The sequence below is a fragment of the Ictalurus furcatus genome, chromosome 18 (assembly GCF_023375685.1).
Source record: "Ictalurus furcatus strain D&B chromosome 18, Billie_1.0, whole genome shotgun sequence".
Taxonomy (NCBI): Eukaryota; Metazoa; Chordata; class Actinopteri; order Siluriformes; family Ictaluridae; genus Ictalurus; species Ictalurus furcatus.
The window spans coordinates 21,066,564-21,086,175 of record NC_071272.1 but is presented as its reverse complement, the minus strand read 5'-3'; the positions used below and the strand labels follow the sequence as shown (position 1 = coordinate 21,086,175).

At 39.3% G+C, this 19,612-nt stretch overlaps 3 protein-coding genes across 3 annotated transcripts; 2 read left to right on the top strand and 1 right to left on the bottom strand.

Moving 5' to 3' along the window:
* The first annotated feature begins 563 nt into the window (after positions 1–563).
* On the top strand, positions 564–5,514 carry nim1kb (NIM1 serine/threonine protein kinase). Its single transcript, XM_053648857.1, has 3 exons — positions 564–1,930; positions 3,099–3,367; positions 4,344–5,514. The coding sequence occupies exons 1-3, from the start codon at positions 1,654–1,656 to the stop codon at positions 5,091–5,093; spliced, it is 1,296 nt and encodes a 431-aa protein (XP_053504832.1). The 5' UTR covers positions 564–1,653; the 3' UTR covers positions 5,094–5,514.
* Positions 5,515–7,401: 1,887 nt separating this feature from the next.
* On the bottom strand, positions 7,402–8,567 carry gadd45gb.1 (growth arrest and DNA-damage-inducible, gamma b, tandem duplicate 1). The gene is made up of 3 exons (XM_053648858.1): positions 8,259–8,567; positions 7,916–8,120; positions 7,402–7,796 (listed from the first exon to the last, which is right to left on the bottom strand). The coding sequence occupies exons 1-3, from the start codon at positions 8,399–8,401 to the stop codon at positions 7,683–7,685; spliced, it is 462 nt and encodes a 153-aa protein (XP_053504833.1). The 5' UTR covers positions 8,402–8,567; the 3' UTR covers positions 7,402–7,682.
* A 3,663-nt stretch (positions 8,568–12,230) lies between these two features.
* On the top strand, positions 12,231–13,176 carry LOC128622392 (growth arrest and DNA damage-inducible protein GADD45 gamma-like). Its single transcript, XM_053648854.1, has 3 exons — positions 12,231–12,337; positions 12,458–12,662; positions 12,782–13,176. Exons 1-3 carry the CDS (start codon positions 12,237–12,239, stop codon positions 12,893–12,895), a joined length of 420 nt encoding a protein of 139 aa, XP_053504829.1. The 5' UTR covers positions 12,231–12,236; the 3' UTR covers positions 12,896–13,176.
* Positions 13,177–19,612: the final 6,436 nt, after the last annotated feature.

The following is a 19,612-nucleotide window of genomic DNA, read 5'->3' as shown; positions in this document are numbered from 1 at the left end:
ATGTTAATGAAATGTGTATATTCACAGGTAGTGACTATTTTTATATCATGATATCTCAAGAGTTTGACCATAAAATCCCTACGTTTCTGTTTGCAATGTTACGCATATCTGTAGCTTGCACCTAATCCAGACTTTCAGATTCGCACGCTTATACTAAAACGATGAGCTCTGCCTCTGGGTAAATATTATTGAATATAAACTTTAATATTAAATCGTAGCACGCTCAATGAAAGCATTACTCGAGTTGCTCAGGTAATCTACACATGCTTATATTGCACCTTGTTCACAGTAAAAGGGTGAGACTGACTCGAACGATTACGAAGCTAAGGATAATCACATTGTGTCAAAGAGGGACAGATCTAATCTTATTTATTAGGAGTTACATAACATCGGACGTTTACACTGAACACAAACGGTAGATCAACCTCGTTACAACTCTTAGACCGATTTAAAAGTTCCAAACTAATTTTTATTTAATTACTAGGGTGTCTTTTTCTCAAGATGCCAAATGCAACATAAATCTGATGAAAGTATGAGATAAAGCTCATGAGAGTATGCAGATATCCATGCTGGAAACAGGTGCCTTCATCTCATTTGAGAAGCAGAATGCAAGGGTGAGACTTTGAATTAGACTTATGATTAGTCATACGTTATTCTTTGTTAATTTAACTGTTTACTCCTGCTGTGATCTAAAGTATTATTATAACTATTATAATGGCATATGAACATATCAGTGGATAACAACCTCTATCACAATATTTAGTTTATTTAGATCTAGTATATATTTAGATTAAATACATACTAAAACTATGGTTATGATGATTATTTCTAGATGCACTGCAGAAAAAAAAATATCTTAGTATCTTAAGAAATGGAAATACTTTGAATATAGTCAAATTAAGGCAGTATTTCCTATAAGATAAAGGAAATACCAATTAAGCAAATTTAAGACAATAAGCCAAGTATAAGATTACTCATTTCAAGCTGGAAATTGTCTCGTTCTACAGGTAGATCATTTTGCAAATTTTTTAGCATCTATTTCAAGAAAAAAAGCTAAATTATCCATTAGAATAGGAATTTGGTTAAAATTATTTCTAGAAATAGGTATAATAATCTTATATTGGGTTTATTGCAATCTTATAATAGGAAATACTAGGTACTAGACTATATTCAAGATACTTTCATATGCTAAGATGGTATTTTTTGCAGTGTGTAATGTGTGTAACAACTGGTACCAAAGTAGATTTTAAATGTGCAGAAATTTAATGATTTAAATGTATTTCTGTGATCAAATCGTTTCAAATACACCTTAGAAAATATGCACTATTGCCAATGCAATTGATCTCATATGTCATCTTCTTCATATCAGGGCTGGCTTTGCATTTTTACAGCCCTAAAATAGACCTTACACCTGTTCATTTTTACAAGTTTGTCAGTGTTTAAAAAAAAAAAAAAAAAAAAGTCATTAAGATAACAGTAATGCTGTGAGAAAAGCATATTGTGGCATACTGTAATGGAATATTGCTGTATTGCATACATTTATTTTATGAATTACAAAATCACCAAGGTTTGGTACCATACACTCATTCAACAATGTTTTGCCTTAGGATTGTGTGATAATTTTCTCATTTTAGCCTTGAAGAGGAAACGGCAATGCCTGCGTGCATGACACTGGTGTCTGCACGTGTGCCGTGGCACAGCCTGTACAGTCTGACAGACAGCTTGGACTGTGATCCAGATAACGAGGAAGAAGAAGATTCATCCAGGCACCTCACACCTCTGCAAAAGCTAATGCTGGATATGTGTCATGATGAAAAAACCATCAAACAGCTGAATGTGGGGAAAAGGGTGGGGTTCTATAAAGTCTGTGGTGAGATCGGGTGTGGAAACTTCTCCAAAGTCAAACTGGGCTTCCATGCCCTTACCAAGGGTAGGTAAGATACATGCTGAAACAGAGGTGCCAACATCTCTTGTTTAGTTGTAGCATTTATAATATTTGACCTGTTGCTACAGTGATGCAGGAGACACCTGAAAACTAAGCTTTTATGTTTTTTCAGCTAAAGCACAGGTCTGCACAAATGCAAATCATATACATCCAGTGGAAAAGGCAGTTCACTGAAGGGGAAAGCAGATTCAATTCAATTCAGTTCAATTTTATTTGTATAGCATGTTTAACAATGTTAAGTTAACATTTTAAATGTATAAATTTATCACTAATGAGCAAGCCAGAGGTGATGGTGGCAAGATAAATAAAATATCTGTCCATATCATATCGTCAGCAGCAGTGAGTGATTTCAAAGCCATGAGAACTCCAACCAGAAGTAGGGCATGAGGGTGGATCGGGCAGGTCCACAGAGCAGAAGGAAGAGAGAGACAGGGAGAAAGAAAGAGAGAGAGAGAGAGCGAGCGAGAGAGAGATTATTAGGTATGTTAATTGTCACATAATGGTTAAGGACAATATACATTGTGTGCAGAGTGCAAGCAGGGACTCCAGCAAGACTAGCTATGACAGCATAGCTAAAAGAGAGAGCCAGAAGATAACACAGACATAAGGGTGCCCTGGGACATAAAGTGGCTAACCCCTCCACCATCAACAAACCTGAGTGAACGCATGAGAGTGGGGAGGCGACGACATCCAAACATCCCAGTTCACCAAAACGCTATATGCCTGTGAACCCTCTAGATCTGAAAAATGCTTGACTAAACAGATTTAGGTTTTTTTTAGTTTTGAGCCTACACATGGAATGTGGAAGAAGTTGATCATGTGATCAGCAGGACTGAGGACTATGGGCTCTTTGGATCGTAAAAATGGAGGGGCTGCTAATTATTAAGTAGCTCTCACACCAGACATTTTCCTTGCTATTTTCCTTCTGCTGCTTGGCGCACGTCTGATAAAAAAAATAATAGCGGTCTCATCCATATACATTAGGGTTTTCGTGGTAAAATTCATTTTTTTCTTCCTGCCTGCTTAGATGTTCTTGTTACCAATATTGGCACCTCTAGCTCAGGCAACTAATTTTTTTTTTTATTTAAAGATCAGAAATCTGATGCTAAATGGACTGATTAGTAATAACCACATCATCGTGTTTTCCCTGCAGACAAAGTGGCTATCAAAGTCCTGGATAAGATGCGACTGGATCTACAGACCCAGAGGATGTTATCCAGAGAGATTTCCATAATGGAGAGCTTGTATCATCCAAACCTGCTTCGGCTCTACGAGGTGTTGGAGGCATCGAGTCGATTATACCTGGTGCTGGAGTATGCCGGAGGGGGAGATCTGCACACCAGGATCAGCATTCAGGGAAAACTCTCTGATCTCGAAAGCAAACTTGTGTTTGCCCAAATCCTGTCTGCAGTAAAGCACATGGTCAGTTTAATAGCATTTAGAAGATTTATGCAGATGTGTTTGTATGACCAATTATGACCAGTGACTAGAACACATGACCAACCTTACAGTCAAATAGTAATGCCATGTTTAGGGTCTGAGGTTTGTTACTTTAGTTTGGCTATGAGGTAATGTAGCTAACGAGTAAGGAAAATTTAGCCTTATGAATTTGTACATGAACAGCTTCATAAATTAGAATTGATCTGTGTTTAAAAAGAATGGGTGAACAAATCCAATTAAAAATTGAATATCATCCAAATTACTTTTACCATACAATTGGTAATTGTCCACACCTCCTACAGTGCTATAAACCACATGAACAAGAGATAGTAAACACTTAAAAAATAAAACAAAAAAAGCCAAAGTGTGATGGTATACAGTTTGCACCAAACATGTCTTACCTGACAGTCACACTATCAAGCAACAAAGTGACCATTCATATTTGAACATGGCACAGAGCTCTGATTTCAGTCACTGCGACAAGTGACATTTAAATTGAGATTTTCCCAATTCTGTGCAAACCCGAACAATTTTCTCGAATGATTCCCCAGACACATGATCCTTCACTCACCAAGCACTTTATTAGGAACACTATACTAATACCGGGTAGGGCCTCCCTTTGCTCTCAAAACAGCCTTAATTCTTCGTGGCATGGATTCCACAAGATGTTGGAAGACATCGCTTTTAGATTCTGGTTCATGTTGACATGATTGCATTACACAATTTCTGCAGATTTGTCAGGTCCACTTTCATACTGCGAATCCCCTGTTCTACCACATCCCAAAGGTGTTCTATTGGATTCAGATCCAGTAACTGGCTAATGCCATGATAAAAAAAAAAAAAAGATGCTGGAGAGTGCACTCCCAAAAGTGACAACAGTAGAGGTTGCTACAGGCAAATTTTTATGTTTGGCAGTATCTCTATATATTGTACATCAAATATTTCATGCATTTTTCAGCATGACAACAAAATCATCCATCGAGATCTAAAGGCAGAAAACATCCTCTTCACCAGCAACTACTACGTAAAGGTGGCTGACTTTGGCTTCAGCACAAACATCAGCAACTGCAGCCAGATGTTGGACACCTTCTGTGGCTCCCCTCCGTACGCAGCACCAGAGCTCTTCAAAGACGAGGCCTACAAGGGGCCACCTGTAGACGTGTGGGCTATGGGAGTCCTTCTTTTCTACATGGTGACTGGCACCATGCCTTTCCGTGCTGACACTGTTCCTAAGCTACGCCGCTGTGTACTACAGGGAGTTTATGTTCTTCCCACATGGGTATCTGCTCCATGTCAGCGCCTGATCCGGGGGATCCTCAAGCCCGAGCCTACAGAACGCTGTGCTCTGGATCAGATGCTAGGCTGTGACTGGCTGCTCCCAGTGGAGATTCTGCGTCCCATTCCCCAGTTGTACCAGCTTAACCCTGTCCATTTGCTGAAGCTGGGGCCAGGATGGGCAGAGCAGGAAGAGGTGCATGCTGCCCTACAGGAACTTGGAGTCACAGAGGAACACATTCTCAACAACCAGCGCAAGAATAGTCAAAGCCCTTTAACGGGTATCTATCGTATTGTACTCCATCGGATACAAAGGAACAGGGGAACTGAATGTCTGCCTTTAATCACAGATGTAATCAAAGACCCAAAGCGAGACGGTCTTCGCGCCTACAGGAATTTACGACACACCTCGAAACTGTGTGTTATCTCTTAATGAGCTTAACTCTGATGTAATGGGTTTTACTTGTTCTAGTTCACAAGGTTCATTATCTTACATGGGGAGCTCTGCTGTCAATAGGCTATGTGAAACCTAAAGAAATCCTAAATCCTAAATTTTAAAAAATTAGATGAAAATCTTAATATATGCTTTAGGAATATGAAAGGACTAGGCCTTTTTTGGAGGCTCCCCATATACTATGATTAGACGATTGCCTCGTCTGTTTCACATCACCTTCTTGTTTCAACTTGTCACATTGCTATTAGTCCTACATTGCCCCTGTCCCAATTTTTTGGAACGTGTTGCATGCATTAATTTCAAAATGAGTGTTTAACTTTAAAAAATATATATATGCACTTGATTAGTTAAAACATCAAATACCTTGCCTTTATACATTTTCTGTTTAAATACAAGTCAAAGAATATTTACAAATCGCTCCTGTTTGTTTTTATTAGCATTTTCAATACTGTCCCAACTTTCTCAGAATTAGGGTTGTATACAATGAAGATCTTTTTAACTATAGAACTATACAGAAAATGATTATGTTCTGTTTACAACATCAATTAGCATGAACACATTATTTGCTGTAAGACTGCCGATCTCATCTCAACTCCTGAATTATTTTGTGGTGTGCCAATTTTTCCGCTAAATTGGGCCGAATGTTACATGTCTCACTTTGATAAATACGTAACTTTCTTATTAGCTTTACTAGTTACTGTATAATATATATGTCTTAAGAAGAATAACTGAAGAATACCCTGAGAGTTCAAAGTTAACCCTCTGGTAATAAAGCGTAGTACGTTTACACAGTTCTAAATACCACAGCACAACAACACTGCAGTACTTGATCCACTCGACCAGCACCATACACATTACCATATTGTTGCTGCTGCTGTGCTGAGAACAAACCACCATCCAAATAATATCTGCTCAGTGGTGGTGTCTTTGCACTGATGGACAGAATAGAGAGGAGCTGAGTGCAACAGATGGACTACGGTTAGTAACTATATAACTAGTGTGTGCCTGTATGGTAGGCGATAAAAGGAGCAGAGAGTGTGGACACAAGGTGTATCTGAGAAGTCAGTGTGTAGGCCTATATATTATATAACTCTTGCAATACCTACCCCAAAAAATTGGCAGAGAACCCTAAATGTTTTTTTTTTTTTTTTTTTAAAAACTATTAAAATATGTGGATACAGTGAATATGTAGAATATTGCTATATAAATCACAGAAACTGGTCTAAATTACAGAACCTTTTACTCTTAGCACTCAGGTTACAGCAACGCCTATGGAGTTCATGTAAGTGCGTCTGGACACAAATGAACACAAATTCAACATTAGATATTCATCCAATATTGTCTTTAATTAAACACTTTGGGTTTGTATGTGTGCATAGTCACACTGGTGTTCAATATGACGCTCATTTGAAAAGAGGGTGTAGCTAGTAGTGGCCCTTGCACATGCTACAGGCAGATGTAGATTGTACACAATGCAGCAGGAAACTATGAGCCAATGCAAACGTGAGCTCAGCATTCAACCACCCATCCGCCCCATCCTATTCACACCCCCCAACGCCTGCTCTTCACCTCCCATCTGCTCGCTGTGGCAGATGGAGTTTGTGTGGCAGCTCGGACATCTGCCGCCCCAAACAATGGCTCCCTTGTGCAGGGCCCCAGTCTGAGCCAGAGGCGTGCTGCTATTGTGTTTGAGTCATACACATGCAGATCAGCGGCCACGGGGCCAGGATGGGGCCAGGCAGCTGACAGTATACACGCCTCCCCAAAATGCAAGCATGTGCAAGTAACAACACTTATGACGGTACTTAGGTTTGGGTTCAGTGGATGACTAGAGTGCACAAATAAACACACAGGCAGTATTTATTTCACCAGTTTATTCATTTTTGTTCCATTCTTTAAAATTACAATTACAGTATTAGAATTAAAACGAATTATTATTATTATTATTTATTAAAGTTTTTATTTTTTATTTTTATGATGACATATGTCTAAAGTGAAACCTTTAGACTTAATTTCTTGTCATAAATATTTCTAAAGTTAAACCTTTAGAGAATAAGACAATTCTGGAAAGTGGAAAGAAGCATATTGCCGACAATAAGGTACGTCATACTGTGCGGCAATTACGTTTTTTTTTTTAAAAAAAAGAACATGTCAGATGTTAAGTCCATTTCTTCTCAAAAACGTCGCTACGACGCACCACCGCGTCCTCTGCGTGTCTAACGCATGATGCGAAATTTGCGCTGTGGAACACAAACTCGCTTTCTCCTTCCTCTCCAAACCTCATCCGCACAAAGAATGAGGGCCGCTGGGTCGCTCTCGTGGCATGCCCGGCCTCGTTCACATAAAGAAGGAGGACCATCTTGGCATGGACGGGACGAGAAGCGACAGAACCGTGAGGCGAAAGCCCACTTCGGGCCTGCATGCCCCGCGCTGCCTGGACTGCATTAGAGCCTCCTCAGAAGCATCCAGGGATGTGAAGATACATCATCATCATCCTTTATTCAAAGGATGCATGTATTTCCATGAAGGGTTAACAGCATCTCGTGTGAGAAGAGTCCCATCAGCAGATCAGCGAGCTGGCAGACTGATCTCCGGAAGCCAGTCGTTGGAGCGGCGGCTTTCTTCGCAGAACATGTGCAGCTTCTCCAGAGCTGGGTCTTCCCACGAACCATCAGCTGGACTCTGTGGAAAGCAAATGAAAAAATCATCATGAGCAACCAATATGAGATTGAAAAATGCGTTGTGAAATGCTCTGGCTGATACTGTAAGTATAGTGCTCTGGCACATGTGGCATGTCTCACCGTGATAAGAAGGCAGTGACAGTCCTCAGTTTGATCTTTAGCGCCGACAATTTCACCCAGACGTTGCACGTCGTTCACTCTCACGATGCTGATGTCGTTATCGAAGCAGAAAGCCTGGATGAGAGTGAAGTGGATTTGGAGCGCGATGTCGCACTCGAACTCTTCATCCATGGCCAGGACGCAGAAGGACACGCTGTCCGGATCACTGCAGAAATAATAATAAAATTAAAAAAATAATAAATAAACAGTGCATGAGTATCACGCATCATATTCAGGACTTCATCAACCTCAGTGATGTAGGTTTGTGAGTCTAAAAGCAAGTGCAAAAAACCCGAATACTTACACATTCATCACTTTAGCAGATTCATACACGCCAATGGTGAGGCAGTCGTTCGTTTTGGCAGAAACCAAAAGCTCCTCCAGTGCTTTTCCAGTGTACTGAGCTCTCTCACTAGGCTTCTTCATGGCAATTTCCTCAAAAGTCATGATGCTGGGGTTAAGAGTCGTTCCGAGACGAGCACGGTAGAGACGTAGAGATTAGTATAGTCCGAGAAAGACTGGTGCTGAATCAGAGCCAGGCGTCGGCTTTTATATTCTTGGGCTCGTGGTGCGCCTGAAAGGCACTTGTCCTGATTGGACAGTGCTGCATTGGTATGCTAATACGCTACTATTGTCACACTCCGGCTCGTGGCAGATTGATGGATATAATCCATGACCTTTTTTGGCACCCTGGACTGCACAGTACTTTAAAACAATTTTGCATATGAGGAGAATCAGAATCTTATATATCAGATATGGAAATACAGGTTTGTTGTCGAATGCATGGTCTATGTGAATTAGAGCAAATGGTTAAGCTTGATTTAAATATTGCGAATTTGTTTAAAACGTGCTTTACACTTTTAAACCAGCATACCTTTATAATTAGCCTTTATCCTAGGCTATAAAGGTTCTAGACGTCTAAATTGGACATCATATATACACTAATTATTATAAGACAGTGAAACTTTTTAAACTTATAACAAAAAAGCTAACAAACTAGACCTAGTTTGTTTATTTATTTATTTATTTATTTATTTATTCATAGTAAAAATGAAAAGGTTTCGAGAATTGAGTAGGCCTATTACAGCTGCCGAAGGGAAAAAAAAAAGAAGTGTGCATATGAGCCCCTCCCCGTGCAAAAGGACAGGTGGAGTGTGGCCATCTGTAGACACTCTGAAACGGCCCTATTGTCAATTCAGAACTTCTATTATTGGACGCCTATACACATGCAAATGAGGAACGCGTGCCATGACGCCCTGCCATGCAATCTGCCTGGCTCTGTGGCCCCGAGTCACGTGACACGCACAAGCTTTGCAAAGGGGGATCACTTTGCAAATTCATCTGAAAAAACAAAACAAAACAAAACAAAACAAATAAACGTAAACACGTAATGCACGTGTGGGATATGCAAAATGTTTCACGCGAGTTGCATCACATGAGCAAATATTAAACTCATGAACTTTCACACTGTCACTTCGTATTCTAACAATACTAGCTTAATCATTTGGTGTAATGAAGCTTAGCGTTTGGAGACGCAAAGACGTTCAGCAAACTAAATATAGGTTCTAGGACCATTTCTGATCAAGTTGTGCAATTTGTGCTATAGCATTAGAGATCGGACACAATATGCAATGCAATGCAATGCAAAACAAACAAACACACAAACAAACAAACAAACAAAAAATACAGGACTGCAGATTTGAGAGAACAGAGAGAGCAGATTGACGCTGACAGATTCAGGCCTATTGTTACTGTGCAGGACAGGAACAGATGGAGAGGCCTCACAAGGATACACCCACTCCACTCACCCTTTACCCCTCACCCTGCAGCACCTAACGCTATTGTTCATCTACCACACCAATGTAATTAGAATAATGCATACCAAGTTTGTATTGAGGTTTTGTATTGAGGTTTTTTTTTTTTTAACTTGAGAAAGGCATACGACTATGTTAGAAAAAAAAACAAAAACATAGTGCACCTTTTCTGAATTTATGCGTCAATACGACAATAAGAAATTCCCGAGTAATGAGATTGTATATAGAGTATAAATACTTAATATTGATTCACTGCAACATTCTGCAATATAATCTATAGGCTAGTTCACATGCATGATCAGCTTGAATCCCTGTGTATAAGTAGAGTAATTATTTGACCAGTTTAGTAATCTAATATAAAAGCATATATGTATCTATATATAGGCAGCTTGAGTATTGCAGTCTTAATTAAATGCACTCGTGCAATTTGCATGCACGCGAACCGCAGAGTTGACCTCAGCAGAGGCGCGTGCAGCTCGTCTGCCTCTCGGTATTGTGTGCGGATCACATCTGCAGCCCGTCGGTCCGTCTCGCGCTGCTGCGCTGCAAGCGTGCTCGCCAGTGACAGGTGGTACCGTGAACAATTACTTTTAGTACCCTGCCTATAATCTACTCCACACACACACACACACACACACACACACACACACACACACACACACACACACACACAGAGAGAGAGTTGTAGATTAGCCCTCATAAATCCGGCTCTTTTTAATGGGCTGCCCTACTTCTTATTGTCCTGAGAGCAACAGCAGGCGCGTGCTACTGTCAGACAGGAAGAGGAACGAGCTACCTTAAAACAGAGGACACTTTCAGATGATCACTCTGCACTCAGCCGAATAAAAGATGCAACAAAGCGAAACCCTGTGTTTTATTAACTTTATGACGAATTTAAAGCATTGGAAATGCCGCTTACTGTAGTGTCAGTAGATTTTGTCACAAGGCTGCAAGTCATAAAATATTTTATTACCTATTATATATATATTTTTAAGCAAATCTATTCACTGTTTTTGTTTTGTCTTGAGCAAGCTGGAGCAAAAGAATAACTTTGTGATCAATACAGTTGATCATATCTTCTTATCTTATCTTATTTTCACAGAAGTAACATATTCACTTCATTGATCAGTTCAACTCATTTTACAGCCTGTGTTTATCTCTGTAAAACACTTCGAGCTGTATTTTATATAAGACAGTTGCTATGCACAGTAAGTGATCTCCTGTTGTTGTTATTGTTGTTGTTGTTGTTGTTCTTCTTCTTCTTCTTCTTCTTCATTCTCAAAATATATCCATCCAAATCACTGCACGTGCAGCAAAATGCTTATTAAAAAAAATGCTTTAAACATTTAGCACGAGCACGATGGCTGGTAGTACAGAGTTTATTGATCCTTTAACCTTTAAACCCCCATGAGCAGATGTGCCCTGCCACTGCCATAGAAAGGGGGGGGGGGGGGGGGGCTGTCTAAACATGCCACGCGACTAAAGTCGGACCACCTGCAAAACAGCCACGCCTGTCTTCTGTTATCAGCTACAACCAAACGACCCTTCGTTTCAGTACTAACGTGCAATATTAAATAAATAAATAAATAAATAAATAATAAAAAAATTTAGCATCGTGCTCCTTTTTTTTTATTTTTTTATCATGAACATCACCCAAAACAGAACTGTAATTATGGGCTGTCATACTTTAAAAATATACATAATTTCCTTTATTTTTTTTTCATTTTTTTTAAGACACCACGACCAAACCTTTTCAAAACTTTACTTTCCTCAAGCCTGCTTTTTGCAGTGGTGCTTAAAAACGAACTGAAATGGGAAAAGGGGACGAAAAGAAAAAGAAATAAATTGATTTGCACACTATGAGCTGGACATTCGTTTATTCACACGAAACGATAAAGTGGGTACACCTCTATTTTATACTTCACTTACTGACAGGTTTACATACTGCAGCACTGTTTTTACGTTGTACATGTATTTGAATATTAGTGTAGCAAAACTTTGCCATGTTCTTTATCAAAATTACAACTGCATTTTTTTTCTGCATCTAAAGCAGGTCATAGTTGATACTTTTTATAAATGCGCAAACTTCACAGCCTACGACGTGAAAACAGATCAAATCTATTGCAATCCGTGCAAACTTCTATGCATCTTGCAGTGCACGTGCCACGTCTACAGTCGACAAAGGCTTTCTATTAAAAACAGAAACAAATTAAAAAATCACCAAGCGTGCAAAATTGACCCTTTTCCATTATGAATTCTTTTAGATGTCATGCATGTCTATAGGCACGCGCCTCAGATGGCTCGCCCCTTTCTTGTCCTGCCTCGGCCAATCAGATTGCAAGCGCGTGCCGGCTTCCGACTATAAATAAGAGACGCGTGTCACCGAAAAATTCATTCCAAACTGCGCGAGCGTGCTAGTAGGATACATCGTACAACTTCTAACAAAAACAAAAAAAAACCAACTCAAGATGGTTAATGAAAGCAAATCTCTGGATGAGGCTCTGCAGTCCGCCGAGGCTGAGGGTCGCGTCACCGTCGGTGTCTACGAGTGCGCAAAAATCATGAATGAGTGAGTAGCTCTGATATGCATGACTGGAATTCAATTTTAACATTACTCTCTATGCTAAGTGAATTTTAGCTCATGCACTGTTTTTTTTAATTTTTTTTAATTTTATTATTATTTCTGCAGTGATCCGGACAGCGTGTCCTTCTGCGTCCTGGCCATGGATGAAGAGTTCGAGTGCGACATCGCGCTCCAAATCCACTTCACTCTCATCCAGGCTTTCTGCTTCGATAACGACATCAGCATCGTGAGAGTGAACGACGTGCAACGTCTGGGTGAAATTGTCGGCGCTAAAGATCAAACTGAGGACTGTCACTGCCTTCTTATCACGGTGAGACATGCCACATGTGCCAGAGCACTATACTTACAGTATCAGCCAGAGCATTTCACAACGCATTTTTCAATCTCATATTGGTTGCTCATGATGATTTTTTCATTTGCTTTCCACAGAGTCCAGCTGATGGTTCGTGGGAAGACCCAGCTCTGGAGAAGCTGCACATGTTCTGCGAAGAAAGCCGCCGCTCCAACGACTGGCTTCCGGAGATCAGTCTGCCAGCTCGCTGATCTGCTGATGGGACTCTTCTCACACGAGATGCTGTTAACCCTTCATGGAAATACATGCATCCTTTGAATAAAGGATGATGATGATGTATCTTCACATCCCTGGATGCTTCTGAGGAGGCTCTAATGCAGTCCAGGCAGCGCGGGGCATGCAGGCCCGAAGTGGGCTTTCGCCTCACGGTTCTGTCGCTTCTCGTCCCGTCCATGCCAAGATGGTCCTCCTTCTTTATGTGAACGAGGCCGGGCATGCCACGAGAGCGACCCAGCGGCCCTCATTCTTTGTGCGGATGAGGTTTGGAGAGGAAGGAGAAAGCGAGTTTGTGTTCCACAGCGCAAATTTCGCATCATGCGTTAGACACGCAGAGGACGCGGTGGTGCGTCGTAGCGACGTTTTTGAGAAGAAATGGACTTAACATCTGACATGTTCTTTTTTTTTAAAAAAACGTAATTGCCGCACAGTATGACGTACCTTATTGTCGGCAATATGCTTCTTTCCACTTTCCAGAATTGTCTTATTCTCTAAAGGTTTAACTTTAGAAATGGTTAGTATGACAAGAATAAATGACATCTAAAGGTTTCACTTTAGAAAAAAAAAACACCAAAAAAAAAATGATAAAACAATAGCAAAACGAGTTACATAAAAATGACCTTTCTGTAAAACTTTCACTAAATTGTGATTAAAAAAAAATAATAAAGAAGGAATAAAATCTTAGTGTATACCTTTGTTTCATTTGTACATATTCTGCTCATATTCATTTGGGGACATTTTTTTCTGCTCAGACAAGTGCAATTTAAAGACATGGCTAGTTCTCTCAGTTGATCCAACTGAATAAGAGTGGGTCACGTGTACTTAAATGTTAAAAATATCTGATGAGATATGATTAGCATGGCACTATCAGTATACATTAGCCAATTGATACCGTGTTTACATTAATAATCTACACGTACATCACATTTTTACATTTCCATTTGACAGATGATATGATTTGTTCCAAAGTAAAGTCTAATAGAGGAAGAGTCTTTCCCAAGTGCTTACAAAAGAGAGTTTTGCTCAACTGATCAAAAGCACGTACAGAATATGAAGGAAGGACAGAGAACTGAACAACTGAACTCAGTAGTTGGATTAAGTGCTAAAGTACAGGCATAATACATTCAGTCAAGCAAACAAATAGTGTAATATGAATAGTAGAGTGGTATAAACAAACACAATATATACTGCTTTGTATTCAAGGCAGTTACATGATTGAAGAACACACCAAGGTATAAAGAGAACATGTCTGGATAGACATAAGCATCCACACATACACTCAAGCAGAGAGCGCTGAGGGTGTTGCAATGGTCAAGTATTTTTTGAAAATTTGTATCTTTAGGAGTTCTTAAACATTGTGAGGGAAAATTTCCAGAACTGTTAAGACCACTTACTGTTAACAGTTATAAGCATCTGGAAAATACAGATGCAGAACCAAGTTTGGTTAGCTTGGTTTAAGTAAAAGGATAAAAAAAAAAAAAAAAAACCTTAAAAAGTATTGCCTTTGACTGGTTCTGTCTGAGCTGCTCTACATCAGGCGTGTTAAAAGCATTTTACTGGCACAAATAGTGTTTATTAGTGAAGTTTTAATGAAGAAGGTGTTTAATCAAGAACGTGACATCTAGCTGCTGCCCTGTGCCCTGGACAAAACCATGTCTTGGTCAGTAAAATGAGAAATAGGCTCATGGCTCATGTTTCACTCCTCGCTTTTATAGCATAACATTAGCTTCGACATGTTGCATTGTTTACCAAGTTGTTACGAGATGAAACTTAAAGTTTGGAAATGTAAAATAGCATAAACCTTTAGCATAATACATGATTTTGTATCGGTTTTCTTATTCAGATTTGAAAGCAGAACGATCTCTACTGGAAGGTTTTTTTTTTTTTGTTGCTGTTAGTTTGTTTTTAACGTTAACTTAGCCCTACAACTATATGATTCCAGCATGAAACACTGAAAAACACTGAAACAACAGGACTGTTGGAAAAGGAAGTAATATTTCATTCATAATTGATGACAGCTAATTGCAAGAAATAACTTTATTTAATTGCTGGACTAGTTCACCTTTCAGATAAGGTTTCTATATTCTGTCTAATGTGACTTTAGTTTCCTATATTAATGTCTTTCCCAAATCCACAAGCTATTATTTAAGCTACAGTTCACAACAATAGCCATACAACAAAACAACAACAACAATAATCCATCCTCTATACCGCTTATCCTTTCTTCATGGTCACTGGGAATCCTGGAGCCTATCCCAGGGAGCATCGGGCACAAGGCGGGGTACACCCTGGACAGGGTGCCAATCCATCGCAGGGATCACAATCACATACACATTCATACACTACGGACACTTTAGACATGCCAATCCGCCTACCATGCATGTCTTTGGACTGGGGAGGAAACCGAAGTACCTGGAGGAAACCCACACAGCACAGGGAGAACATGCAAACACAGAGCCATGGTGGGAATCGAATCCCCGACCCTGGAGGTGTGACGCGAACGTGCTAACCACTAAGCCACTGTGCGCCCTCAACAACAACAACAACAACAACAACAATAATAATAATAATAATAATAATAATAATAATAATAATAATAATAATAATAATAATAATAATAATAATACACATTTTCTGCAGATTTCCTTTGCATAATGTTGGAGAACTATTATTTAAAAACGACAAAAAACATGTGCAATGAACTTACAGTTCTTACAATACTGAGCAGGGTTGCCAGGTCCCGTGTATAATATCCATGCCTATACATGCTTCTAACAGTTAGTTCTGGTCCACTGGGACATTTCACTGTGTGTCACATCTGTGTTCGCCACATAAAATTCCACTTCCTAGTTTGAAATGGTTACTACAGTAATGTTAGCGACATCATCAGTGGACATGGCAAACAATACTTTTCAGGAATAGAACTTTTTGGCTTAAAGTATGAAAGCTTGTCCGTTGTAGATGAACAGGAAGAAGGGATACCACTTTTACAAGAAGCACCTTTAAGAGAATTTTGAAATCAATGTGAGCTAGCGATCCATCTAGCCAATGTGCTATATACTGTAGTGAGTGTAGCTTCTTCAGGATCTATTTCCTCTAGCGGAGCAAAAATAAACAGAACATTTGTCCATATTGTGTCTGAAATGTCACTTACTCGATATTAATCTCTTGTTTATAGAACTGTCGTATATTAGTAATATCGCACTCGCAGTCTTTTGAATGACGGGCTCGTGCCTATACGGTCAAATCACACCCGGCCAAATCACACCCGTGCCAATATTCAGTATAACCGCATGATTGTGAGTGCGATATTGCTTCAATATATACTGCAAATCCGAAACGTGCACCATTGTTAACTTGTTTTGCCAGAAAATAATTTTCCTATACCCAAACATTTTGGGCTTTTAGTCTTGTTGTACAGTTTTTATGTTGTATAAACCCTCCTCGCAAGCTTCCGCAAGCTAATCTTTAAAGTTAAGCGTTGAAGTAAAAACCTTCTGCATCCTTGTTTTATTTTGTCCAGTGGAATCCCGATGCACACACCTAATCTGAATATTTCTGGCAAGCTTCCTTAAAGAAAAAAGCACAAACACCCTGCCTATTTGATGTATCTGTATTCGTATTGGTTTCAATCTACACAATGTAACCCAGTATTAAGAAATTACATTTCATTCTGGAATAAGGAGCAAATGACATATTACTAATTAGGAGGATAACAATGGTACAATAAGTCGTATTAACACAGATCTCTGATTTGACCTAGAGCTTGGGATACTCTCTGTGGAGGTCTGCATGTTCTCCCCATGTCCACGTGGGGTTTCCTCAAGGTTCTCTGGTTTCCTCCAACCTCCCAAAAACATGTTGGTAAAAATATTGCCTATGCTAGAGTGCCCCTGGGTGTGAATAATTGTGTAAATGTGTGTGTGTGCATGGTCTGCGCAGGATTGTCGTCCCACCCTGGACCCAGTGTTCCAGAGCCACGTGATCCTGAGTAGGATAAAATGCTTAGTGAAGATGAATGATTAAACTTGGTTGAATAACCTTTGAAATAAACAGATTTTGTGTGCATCTTACAGAATTTTATTTTAAATAAAGTGCTTACCAATGATCTGCACATTGGATCTTTTGTAAGCAGGTTTAGGTAAAACAATTTACAGTAAATGACATTATAGTAATTAGCAACAACATGAATGGCTTTCAGTAAAAGATTTAATTGCGTTTAAAAAAAAAAAAGAAAAAAAAAAAGATTGAGTCAGACGAACCAAAAGGACAAACGGATACTCAATGCAAGCCAAAGGTCATGCGAGCAACAAAGAGACAGGATGAGGCAAAGAACAAAAGAGATAGCAGATACAGTTGAAACTGGATAAACAAGGCTCAGTCTCATCACTGTGTAAACCACAATTCAGACTTTTCAAAGAACTGAATTCAGTCCAGACTATTTAACTGCAGGTGTTTGAAAACTAATGATTATTTGAGAATTAGTCAGTTTTTAGTCATTTTCGTTTAGAACTGATTCGCATATATGCTCCAGATTTTCTTTTGTTCTTTTTGTTTGTCCATGTATTTAATGTCATTCATTCATGATTTTCTTTCGACATCTGAGCTGTTCATTTGTGTGAATGGTAAGTTGTGTGTTTGTTAAGGTAAGTGTATTAGTGAAGGTGATTGGTTTTCAGAATAAATGGAAATAAATCTTTTTAATGAAGCACAGACACAGACATATGCAACGCAGTGTTACCATGATAATGATAAGGAAGAGTATTATTGATTCTTGATTAAACAATCAGACATGCAGTAGTTAGGCAAAGATGAACAATTACTGGTCAGAATATCGCAAAACTCGTTTGGTTTGAAATGAGCCATTCGGATGCTGAAAGACCTGTGAGCTGAGCGAAATGGTATGACTCACTGAAAACTACTACTGTGAACAGGTATAAGTAACCAGAGGTCTAGCAAATGTGAGTGGGGATATGGATCATGTGTCAGGTCATGTGACGAGTTGGCTTGTGGGAAGTGTAGTTTGTGGGATTTCAGCAGAAAAAATGTGAGACTCTCTTGTGATATTTCCACTTGATAGCTTTACAAATAGTCTAGATTCTCAGCTCCGGGCCTGGAAGCCAACTGTTCTGCGCAATTTTGGATTCTTCCTGGTCAAAACACAGAAAACAGATTCTTTAGTTGAGGTTAGGATCAGTTATGGTGAGTGTATTGTGGGACAAATGTGCCCCAAATGTAAGCAGCCAAAATGGCCCAAATGCAATCAGTCACATGAGCACAGTCAGTGAGCACTGACTGACCAAAGATGTGCATCATTGACTTAAATTGACCCATGAAAAGATGTTACTGATCCAAGTTTTGATCAGATTCTTAAATATACGCCCTTTTTGAAATTAGGATATAATAATTTGGATGTCTTAAATTTGTCATCTTTTCTGTGAAGCTTTAAAAATGTAAAGATTCACTCTGGACAAAATCTAGATGTCCCATTAAAGTGAGACACACCTTTTAAATATGGAGTTCTCATTGGGTGATGCTTGTGTGGCTTTAAATTTTATCCAAAAGTGGCCTGACTATAAGTCCTATATCATATGAGGCCTGAGATGCAATCTCATACATGGACCAGTATTGAGCCCATATATGGATCCAAGTGCTGGAACAGATAGTACGTGAACTGCATGAAATTTTCCTGCGATGGATTGGCACCCTATACCCCGCCTTGTACCCGATGCTCGCTGGGATAGGCTCCAGGTTTCCCCGTGACCCTGAAAAGGATAAAGCAGTATAAAAGATGGATGGATGGATGGATGCATGAAATTTATCACATGCGGGTAAAAACTTGAAACTGGTAGTGGATGGTAGTGAGTTTTCAGGACTGGACCCTGAAATAGTCCCATATTATCCAGCCCACTGCTATAAATCCAGTGTACACAAATATCCCCTTTACCGCCAATGTCATTTATTGGCCAGGGCATGTTTGTTTCCTTAGTTTTGCATTGGATCTAATGAAATGTAGATATTACTAAAGAAGAAAAATCTAAAAAGCTTCAACCAGGGATTTAAACTGGAAGTAAAAGCATTAAAACCCTAAATTTCTGTTATTATGTGCAATAATGGATATTCATACGGAAAATGTGGAATTATGTGATAGAACAGGGCCTAAGGGATCATAATTTGGTATTAATGCTTGAAATGAATTAGGCAATATAAGCCACATTTATCACTAATGTGGATTTCACTTTGTGGAATAATAACCCTGCCTCTGATTTGCCCTTTATGACTGAAGCCCTTTCTCCTCAGACTCAGATGGAAACAGCTTGTGATTGGTTGAGAAAGTGCCATCTGGCTGACGAACAGCAACCCCCCCACCCCCGGGGTCTCAAATGTCTGAACCTACAGTAGGATGGGCAAACGCAAGAAAAGAGAACTACATACAACATAAGAAATAATAAAAAAGAGTGTTTGATCGTTAGTAGAACTTTTTCTTTTGGGCACTTGTTTATATTTGATGCATCCCAAACTGCATACTTATGCACTATTCCATGCCATTTTGTAGTATAACTAGTGTGAGCAGTTGTGAAAGTAGTCGTTGAAATTGTGTTCAAACTAAAGATTCCAAGTCCAGAAGAAGTGCACTTCGAGTATCTGGAGGATGCATTTATTCAACTGAAAAAAAAAACCAAACAAAAAAA